This window comes from Chaetodon auriga, chromosome 1 (genome assembly GCF_051107435.1).
Source record: "Chaetodon auriga isolate fChaAug3 chromosome 1, fChaAug3.hap1, whole genome shotgun sequence".
NCBI classification, from domain to species: Eukaryota; Metazoa; Chordata; class Actinopteri; order Chaetodontiformes; family Chaetodontidae; genus Chaetodon; species Chaetodon auriga.
Window position 1 is genome coordinate 19,695,291 of NC_135074.1, and position 10,783 is coordinate 19,706,073.

At 43.7% G+C, this 10,783-nt stretch overlaps 1 protein-coding gene across 2 annotated transcripts in view; it reads left to right on the forward strand.

The window, feature by feature from the left end:
- The window catches only part of sbf2 (SET binding factor 2), an 89,570-nt gene extending 82,975 nt beyond the window's left edge, over positions 1-6,595 (forward strand). For both annotated transcript variants that reach the window (XM_076728609.1, XM_076728601.1), the window contains 8 exons: positions 625-751; positions 1,040-1,167; positions 2,411-2,635; positions 2,725-2,832; positions 2,948-3,138; positions 4,176-4,263; positions 4,354-4,485; positions 5,224-6,595. In XM_076728609.1, coding sequence (XP_076584724.1) covers positions 625-751; positions 1,040-1,167; positions 2,411-2,635; positions 2,725-2,832; positions 2,948-3,138; positions 4,176-4,263; positions 4,354-4,485; positions 5,224-5,322 — 1,098 coding nt within the window. In that variant the 3' untranslated portion in view covers positions 5,323-6,595. The remainder of the gene's footprint in view (positions 1-624; positions 752-1,039; positions 1,168-2,410; positions 2,636-2,724; positions 2,833-2,947; positions 3,139-4,175; positions 4,264-4,353; positions 4,486-5,223) is intronic.
- The last annotated feature ends 4,188 nt before the right edge of the window (positions 6,596-10,783 follow it).

Genomic DNA, 10,783 nt, shown 5'->3' on the forward strand with positions numbered 1-10,783 from the left:
GGGGGGAGTAGAGTCATGAATGAAGCTCGTACACTTGAGTTTCAGAGAACTGTGTCCGCTCTTAAATGCTAACTGCAGAGAATATCGTGGGTTGTTGTGCGTCTCCTGGGGTCGCACAGGACCACTCCCATACACTTACATCAACACATAGTTTCTGCATTTGTCTTTTGAAACTGTAGGCTTGGCGTTAAGACAGTTTGGCGGGAGTCCTGGGATCTGGAGAGCTATAAACGGGGGGGAGAGGGGATTCGGACAAGAGCTGAAAATAGAAGTGCCTCATCTCCAAAACAGCTGTTGTTTTTGCCAATAGACCCAGGTGGCCTCAAATATTCAACACTTCTCTGCCGTTGGCCACCTCACACCACTGGATGGGAACAATGGAGCTGCAGTCCTGCTGGCTCAGTCTAGATTGTGTCTGGCGGTGATGATATCACTGACCTTTGCCCCCGCGAGGACAGGAGAGGTTCTTTCCTGTTTCTAATTGGTCATTTATGCACCGGAGTGATTTGAAGCCACAGCACGAGGACACGATCCAGCTGTCTCCCACACTCTGACCTTCTCTCTCTGTCTCTTCCTCCCTGTCCGCCTCTAACTGTCTTTATCCATCTTTTCATGTCTTTGCAGATTTTGGAGCAACATCCCCTGGAGTTTGAGTTTAATCAGTATTATCTGAAGTTCCTGGCCTATCATCACATCTCTAACCGCTTCAAGAACTTCCTGTTGGACTCAGACTATGAGCGCTTGGAACATGGTCAGTGTCATTTACAATTTACACCAGAGGGATTTCGTTTTTTAATTTGATCCCTCTTTATGAGGAAATGCTGCATCACAATTGGCTGTATGTCACTTTCATATAACCAGACATGTTTTATCAATGATTACTGCACCAAAATTAGCACTGTGAAATGAGTGCAGGACTCCACTGATGAGCCCACTTAGCCAGCCAGTACTTTCTTTTATATCCCATAATGCAACACATCAGCTAAAACAAATGATTGGCCCATGTGCTCAGCAGCATCTCCTCTGCATTTTTTCACAGGGTTGTTGTTTGAGGATAAAGGTGATAAGCAAGCTCGCAGAGGCATCTGTATCTGGGAATGCATCAGCAGGATGCACAGGAGGAGTCCCATCTTCTTCAACTATCTGTACAACCCCTCAGAGAGCGACGTGAGTGTTTCTGTCCACCTGCCTGTCCTTCACGTACCAGAGGTCCACATGCGTCCGACAGCTGACAGCTGATTCATGCAGCTCCCACACTGACGAGTCTGCTCCAACTCATCTTTGCCTGCTGCTCTTCTTCTCTTGTGCTGTTTAAAACTAAAAATGAGCTCTGATCAACTCAGATGCACAGTGTGTGATTTCTGTTGCTGGTGGTCTCTCAGTCAAAACGATGAAAACTGAAGACGTAGTTTGATGACCTCGTGAAGGAGCGCAGGCTCATTGGAGTCGTCGTGTTTATTGTTAAACAACCACCACTGCTGATGAATCTCCCTGACATGACTCCGGCAGAAATGTTCACAGCTGAGGTGATGTGTTTAAGTTTTATTCGTGGTAAGTTTAGCCGCATTCGCTGACTTCCTTCGTTTACTAGTTATAGCAACTAAAGAGGGCAAAGGGGATATGGCACCACTGACAGGCGACCAGACGTAACTACTTTGGTACAAACTGAGTGCTGACTAGGTGTCTAGAATTGATCTGATCCAGCGAGAGTCAATTTTTCTTTTCAAAACATTGAAAAAATTGAAGTTTTGTTTCAAGGTTGTGCAGCTTTAAGAGGGAACACATAAGCTTTGTTTTGCCCTTCGTCACACTAATTAAGCAGTATATTATTATTGTCATTATTAATAAGCTACAGCAGATGACATTTGCCAGCAGATGACAAAAACCTGACAAGCCGGACAGTGTTTCATGCACTCAAGATTATTTACCTGACCAGATCTGAGCTGATTTCAGATGGAGGAGTTTGGATTTCATAGGCTTACTGCTGTTTAGAATGGAATTTTCTTGTTACGTAAAGAGCTAAAGGGCATTTTATGGACCATATGACGGAACCAGAGCTGAAGAAATCAAACTCACGAGATCACGTTTAGTCTCTGGAGCCGTTCATCATATGATTGCGGTTAGTTTATTGTCTGATCATTTCGGAATGCCTCCATGTTCTTCCAGTTTCCTGACAGAGAAGTTTCCTGTTAATGACTTCAGCCTGGTTTGCTTTATATTGATGATTTCTAACGTTTCCTCTCATGTCTCAGGGATCACAGTGCAAATGAATGAGAGGAGCTTGTTTCTTGATTTTGAGGCTTCATGTGCAGTCAGCCACATTAACAGCAAAGCTCACTTAAGCTTGTTGGAAACACACTTTTTCCACAGTAGTTTTTACAGGATGGATTGTCATTCAAACGTTTTATAGGTGATCCTGAAGCCTTCCATCAGCATCCCCAGTTTGAAGAAATGGGACTTCTTTACGGACGAGACTCTGTCCACGGGGCCGTGTTACGACTGGAGGATGATGGCTGTGAGGTCGGACAGCTCGGAGGAGGCGGACACCATCTCCAACAGTAAGAGACGGATTGTGTGGCCGTGTTACAGCAGCGTGAGCCGCGCCCAGCCTGATGCCATCACCAAGCTCCTCACGGTAAGACGTTTGTCACCAAAACTTGGATCTGATCTTTTTTTTTTTGTTTTTGAATCATGTGTCAAAGTTGTCATCTTTCTTGGCTGCAGGACATCGAGAAGCTGGAGGCTGAGCTGAACCAGGCCCCTGAGAAATGGCAGACAACTCTGGAGAGAGTCAGAATCAGCGTTCAGGAAGACCTCGCGCAGGAAGGAAATGTGCGCCGAATAGTGGTGACCTTTCATACATTTCAGATCTCAAGCAGGTTGTTCAACTCTGTAACACGGCTCTTTTGTGTCCATTTTTTTTCCCCACTCATACGCATGTTTGCAGCTCCGTAAACAGTCGCTGTCGCTTTCCGGCCTCATTCCCACGTCCAGCCTGCAGGCCTTCCAGCGGCGCTCCATGCTGCACCTGCCAGACAGCGCGCTGGCCGAAGATCGCAGCACAGCCACAGCCAATGGGATCAACCGCCGCGCTGCAACACTTTACAACCAGTTCACCCCCAAGAGCGAGGAGAACAGGTGGGTCGTGAACTTCCTGATTGCCGGAACAAATAAAAAGTCCACCCTTGATTCACTGAAAGCTGCTGCCGAGCGGCCGGTCCAGTTTTGGAAGATGAGTCAGTGCTGTGGTATGCCGGGTGTCATGTTTGTGAGGATCGTCTGTACTCTGTTAAACTCTGGGTGTGTAATTTTACAATTACTGCGAGGTTAAAGTACAGTCTCTTGGCTCTAATATCTGGATATTTTTCTTCCAAGTTGGACAATGATTAAAATCTGCTCTTATGTGAATGCATTTTTTTACCTTGTCCTCGACATTGCACATAATGTTTTGACAGACAAAAGTTTGAACAGATGAAGTGGGTCAGAAACACTTAGCATTCATTAAATATTTTGAAACTTCTAACTGTGAACTGTGTGCACCGACATTGTCGCTGTATTCCATTATGTTTGCTATTGTCCATAAATCATATAATCATCTAAATGTCCTGTTTGCAAGCTTCACGGCTTCGCTCTCCTGCAATGCAGCGATATTATTTTTACTGCTAACTTAGATATTTTGCTCTTTTTTGTCATGTCCGCGTTGAAGCGTCTTGACAGGTTGTTGACGGGTTGAGGCTGATCATTTACACATGGTATTTTAGGTGCAAATGAGTTCCACAGCTTTGAGAAAGGAAATATGAGAGTAGAAATCTCTACCAGTGACCCGTGAAAGAAGAATAAATCGACCCAGTTTTGGCCTCTTTACACAATGAGAACACAATGTACAAACAGCGCTGCAGTTTGTACATATGGAGAAACAGAGCAGTCGGGCTTTGCTTCTATGCAACAGATGAGCTCCATCTGACTTACATTAAAAACAATAACAAGAGCTACAAATATTGTTCAAGCTTGTGCAACCCAAAAAGTACAGAGACATAACATCCAATGTAAATTAGGGTTGTCAGCCTCAGTTAATTTGGCTTTTGATAGCCAGACAACACTAACTAACCAGCTAATTTTGCTCTGAGGGGCATGCAAGGCAGCATCTCTCACTAAAATGCACTTTCACCCTTCAGATCTTACGAGGGGATCCTGTATAAACGTGGAGCGCTGCTGAAAGGCTGGAAACCTCGCTGGTTTGTATTGGACATTACAAAACACCAGGTGAGCAAGTTGCCCTACGTTCATGTTTAAGAAACACTAAAACCATCACCTGAGTGACAGACTGCAGGTTTAACGCTCATGTCTTCACAGCTGAGATACTACGACACCGGGGAGGACACAAACTGCAGAGGCCACATTGACCTGGCGGAGGTGGAATCTGTGGTGATCGCTGCCCCGACTATCGGAGCTCCCAAACACATCAGTGAAAAGGCTTTCTTTGATGTGAGTACATCCGTGTTTCACAAATGACTGTTGTTCCTGCAGGGTTCTGACGTGCTCATGGATGGTTGAAAGTGCTGAATTAGTTTTGATTAGTGGAATGTGTCAGAATGAGAGAGAGAGAAATCATCTGATGATGCAAATCACAGCTTGCATGTTGGAAATCTCTTCCCGAAGGGAGAGCTACATGTCCAGTGTTGTTAAGATGTGTTCTGCTAGCAGCTTCTGTGTTTAAAACATAGACTGTATGAGTAATGGATGGAGCTTCCAGGTCTGGACAGTGAAGCCAATGTGGAAGTGCCTTAAACCTGCATTCTCTCTAGTGGCCAGCAGGGGACGACTCCACTGGTTGCAAAAAGAAGTCTGAAAATGACTTCTGACTGGGTTCACTGCCTCATTTTCCCAACGAGTTTGTGGTCTCAATTGCTAGTTTAAAGTTTTCATCAATACACTTCTGGCTCCAAAAAAACAAGATGGCGACGGCCATAATGCCAGATTCAAGGCTTCAGAATGGTGGTCTACAAACTAATGCGTGACATTACAGTGGGTCACACTTGATTTAAAAACTGAAAGCAGTGACAGATACTGACGGATAGACCTGATGCATCCAGATATTACAGATGAACCTTTCTGTCAGCGTGGAGGACAGCAAAGTGGTCTGTTGTCTTATTTAGTTGCACATTCACGCCTGTTCCCCCCTTTGGCCCTCATTTAACCCTTGTTGTCCGACACCCTCTCTAGCTGAAGACCAGCAAGCGAGTCTACAACTTCTGCGCCTCAGACGCGCCCAGCGCTCAGCTGTGGATGGACAAGATCCAGAACTGCATCTCTGACGCCTGAGCTGTGAGCCGCCGAGCCTCTGAACACTGACATCAACATCGGGAACGTTAGAGGTGGCGTCAGGTGGTTGAGAGCAGAGACGCGACGAGCGCACGACCCAGCTTTCAGATGTCTTAAATTCTGGGACCACAGTGAACAAAGTGCCTGGTAGTGGAGGATGAGTGCTGTCCATCCACCTCTCTGCCTGTTACTTAGCAGCTGGTCGGGCTGTCGAACACATTCGTCTCTGCTGTCAGCTGCCTCCTCTGTGCCTCCAATGGGGATGAAGTGAAGATAAGCTGATGTTCTAGGGGACTGCACTACCAAGGAAATGTTATCCTACTTAAGCTGTAAATAGATCAAAGCAATATCACTGGCCATTCAAACTGTGGGTTCAATTTTAAACTTAGAAAAAAATAGAAAATAGCCTATTAAAGAATTTCTATCAGATATTTTACTACGAGGAAAAGGTTATTGCTGCTTAAAGAACCGTGTGAACCGCCAAAAACTCAGAGATTTTAATGCACAACATGACAAAGCAATTTGTTTGCACTTAGCTCTAAAGTATGCACTCCGTATCAAATATAGATTTTCTAACAGATGCAGACGGCGAGGCTAAAGGCATTACTATGTACATACGACGTTTCCTCGAGACAGTTTAAATGAGAAGAATTTGCACAGTGAGTTCAAAACCTGACATTTTTTCTATTTAAATAAGTGATGTTTCCTCTATTTTTTGTTGAATGTTTATTGACTTCTGTATAACACACTTGTCTCATGTAATGTAAATTATTTTTTTTTATTAAAAGTGTAACTGTAAGTGTGGTGGCTTCATGTTTTTTTTTTCTGTAAATACCTGTGTGACATTTCATTTTATATACTCTATGTACTGAACATACTTTTCTAACCTTTATTCTAATGTGACCAACAAGTCCTTTTCTTTTTTAAGTGTCGTTACTGGTGCAAAAACCTGAGTGGCCTGTTCCCTGTTTGTGATGAATCATTGCTCTGAAAATGAAATGGAGACTCTTGTTTGCGGTTCAAACTGTCCAGGCAGGCTCTGTGTCTTTTAAGGGCTTTTAAAAAAAAAAAAAGTAAATGAATATATCATACAGGACGCTTTCAGAGATCCTCGTCTCATCTGTTCCCTTTGTGCAACCTAAAAAGAAACAAAGACAAATGAAACTATTCGAAGATGTCAGAGGCTTTTGTTTGTTTGTTTTTACTGTATCTCTGTACCATGTTTTGTGGTGACACTAATTTTTTGAAAATAAACCAAACATACTTGAAACTCCATAGCGTGTGCTCGTGTTTTACTGAGTGAACACCAGAAGGTTTGCTGATTGATTGTGCTGCTGACAGCGGTGGAAGTATTCAGATTCTTCAGTTAAAGTAGGAATACCACAGTGTAAAACACCCCGACATTAAATTTTGAAACGTATTTAAGTGTGAAAAGTAAAAGTACTTGATGAAAGAGTGTATTATTGCTGTTATTACTGATGCATTATAGGGCCACACATTATCGTCCATCACCTCCAGCAGTACTTTGCATCACAGTGAAGAACTCTTCAAGCTACTGCGTTTTAGAAATAATAGTAATTTTTGTTATTCATTCTAGGCATTCATTGATTTCCATTCATTTACATACAGGAGAAGAATCTGTAAGGAGACTCTTGAAACTTTAATTGTAGTGAACATCAAGTCTGTATTCATGTTTTGCCAAAACTGTGTAATTGTTTTGCAGTAATAATAAAAAAAATTACTAAGTTTCAAGAGTCTGACTTTCATATACTGACAGATATGGATCAAAACAAACAGGAGGGATTGTGGGATAAATTCATCAAACCATCCAAAACATGTTAGCGACACATGTTCGAAAAGGGAATTAGGGTATGAGGGTTTTAATGTTGTAGCTGATTAAAATGAAGCTACATTATTTATTACAATAATTGATAATGATGCATCATATTTTAAGACTGATTACACTGTATGATTTGTAGGACAAACATACAGCTCCCAGATACATTTAATAGAGTAAAAAGTACAATATTTCCCTCTGAAATAAAGAGGAGTTGAGGCATAAAGTTGCATAAAATGGAAACACGATAAACTACAAACCGCATTGCCGAATTGTAGGAATTCCCCTCCAGCATTACACCCAACGCCTGGACCAAAATCCATCCCATCCATGCCAACTTATTCATATGACTAACTGCAGACTGGGTGGCCTGGATCTGGATCAAATAATGCACAAGTATTGATCTGTTCACATCTTCTTGTTGTGACTCACCGTCTATCTCCTAAACTGGCTGATTGACAGTCCCGCCATTGGACAGAAAAACCCTGATTTCCAGTTTCCTGCACTCAACATGTTCATTAAATTCAATTTTTTTTTTCTCTGTGAGGCACGTTTTCAATGAATATCTGGGGTTTAAATTGGCACATGATGATGTTAGCTAGATAGCTGAACAAATGACATTCCCATTAACCTCAGCTGTACTGTGTTTAGCGCTAACAGCTAAGCTAAGCTTTGTTACTGTGAGTATGTCAGCATGCTAACATTAGCGTTGAGCACAAAGCACTGTTGTGCCACAGCACAGCCCCTCAGAGTCATGTCATCGCCACGTTTTTCTGGCTTCTTATGAACAGATCGTCTTTATTAAAGATTGTCTCAATGAAAGGTAATCAGACACCGCTGCAACTCATGTTTTTTTTTTGTTTTTTTTTTTTGCTTGGAGCCAACAACAGGGCCTGGAGAGGATGATGAGGGGTGTCTCACTTGCCAGCAATGAATATGGGACTGGGCAAGAGCCCCAGCTCAGGCTGAGTGGCGCCTGGTTGACTGCTCTGAGCGGGTCTCCTGTGGTCCCAGGAAGGTTTGTCTCTGAGAGGAAGCTGAATGTCAGAAGAAGAGCTCAGGGGGCTTTTTTGGGGGGGGAAGGAGGCTGTGGGTGTTTGTCCTGCTGTGCGATCTCCCAGCTGGCTGGCCCTGGCAGCAGGTGCAGAGCTGCAGCAGGCCAACATCTGGGCAGAGCCTCTGGCAGTCCTCTCCATATTTAGCCTCTTGCTTTGGGTACGGAGATTAGGACCTCTGCCCGTGAACAGAGGGATGAAGCGGAAGTTATCCGGCAGGATCGTGTGGAATGGCATGATAGGAATCATTTGCTCCTGAGGTGGTGAACTGCAGTTTTACTCTAGTTTATTCAGTTACATCTACATATCTGCATTCCTCTGACTGGATCCAGATTCATGCAAGTTAATTGTATTTAAGTTTTAGGAGATGGAAGATGCTTGGAGTCGCATAAGCATGACACAGCTTAGGTTAAACAGCCTCTGTGAGTGTTTTTTTTTTTTTTTTTTTTTCCTTTTAAATTACTGGTAAAAGTGTCCATTATGCCTAAGAACAGCAGTGTTTTGTGTTATTTTGATCTTGTGTAACTTCCGAGATCAGTGTGATTAGTCTTGGTTGGTTGGAGGTATGCAGCTCTCACATAAAAAGACCAATCAAAAGAAGTCTATAAATTCAGGATTGCGCATAGCTCTCTGGATTTTGGATCCTGGACTCTTCATGTACAGTCACAGCTGCACTAAATGCCTCTTGTAGGAGAAAACAGCTTGAAAAATAAGATGATTGGCCTTTCCATGGGCCCCCAAAATACTCCAGTGACAGATGATACTGATTTATTTTATTGGTCCTCCAAATCCCATCATCCATGTAGCCCTGCGGCTGCAATGAATGCGGGCTGTGTAGCAGTTTCCATTTCCTGGGTGCCTCTGCAATGTGGGCAGTGTGAGAGCTGATCTCCCTGCTGCTGGGGGCCCTTCTGCCTCAAAGCCCTGTGGCCCCTCAGCGGGCACCTGCTCCAAGATTCATCGCAACAACTCCAAACGCTGATCTCACTGGCTCAACACACATCACCCCGTCCCACCCTGGAAATCGGGATGATGTCAGCTGCCTGCAGCACATGGGGGTCTGGTTGGGAAATTATCAAATGCATGAATCAACTGAGCTCCAGATGATCTTATCCGGACACCGCCCGCTCATCCACGAGTAGAAAAGCACAATTACACGTTTGATTTATAGCTTTAAGGGATAGTAGGGGACTTTTCTAAAGGTTAGTGTCCGTTTCCTTGGTCCACTGCTCATGTTTTTCACTTCACCCACAGCTTCTCTGCAGCTAAACCCGGAGTCCATTCAGCCATGTGAAACGCTCAGGCCTGTGAGGTCACTGTGGGAAGACATCTAACCCAGCAAACAGGCATCTGCCAGACATTTTTTCACCAGCAGACAATCCCAAAAAATGTCCCTGTTTCAAATCAGTTTCGATGAGGCTATTTTGGACAGGAATCAGATGCATTGGTCATGGGCATGAGGGTGCTTTTCAGTCACATGGGGGCGAGGGTGAGACAGCGAGAGACATCCTTATTTTTGGAATGTCGAGAAGCTTGTGCAATTTAGCTCCGGAGATTAGAAACTCGAAATTCTGAGAATAGTCTTTGCAAAAAAAAAAAAAAAAAAAAACAGGGCGCCACATGTTTCTCAGATTCTGGGATATAAATATCTCTGGTAGAAGAAATGTGAACAGCAAATCTGTTTATTAGACATCAGATTAACAATTCAAGAGAAACACTGAGCCGACAATCCTGAATTTCACGTCATTAGCTGGTTATTCTAATCTTTTGAGTATTTCTGTGTTTTATCTAATGTGTTAAGTGTTGTCTTGGTGCACCAATTAAAGAATGAACAAAGGAGTCCATAAAGGAGAAGCTCTGAGGATTAAATGATCTGTTTTGGTGGTAAACCACATTCCTGGTTAGAGTATTAGCTCAGAGATTTGGCCAATCTGTCTCTATATCTGATCTTATCAGTAACCCGCCGGTATAAGGAGATCTGCATGGTGCTGACTGTTAGATGAGTGTATGAATGCACGTTCTTATCTCGTCTCCTGCCCTGACAACTCTGAACTCTGCTTGAACCATCTCTTCCCTCCCCGCTCCTCTCTGAAAGAGGGACAAATTAAGGTGATGTGAGAGTTTTAACATCAGAAAGTAAAGACGCTCATTGTGCGGGCTGGCTGGCAGACAGGAGACAAACAAGTACGCACAGCTGATGGTTTCATCCCGTTACAGTGATCCTGTAAGGTTGTCTCTTTTTTCATAGAGACATGAGGGTGGGGGAGACAAAGGTGAGGTGTACCTGTAAGAACAGTGGTTCTTTGTTGCGCTGACTGATTTGTTTTGACACAGAGAGGCAGCAAAACTGAGCCCTGGCTGCTGCACGTCACCAATCATCACGTGTGATCTGTTTGGTGATTACTGGAACAATGAAGTCATACTGTACAACACATACAGACCTGTCGGACACACAGGCAGGAAGCTGGAGATCACCCATCCAGCATCTCCCAGCACCAGCGAAGGACAAAGATCCTTTACTTCAGTAAACATGCTCATACCACACTGTAAAAAATACTCCACTACAAGT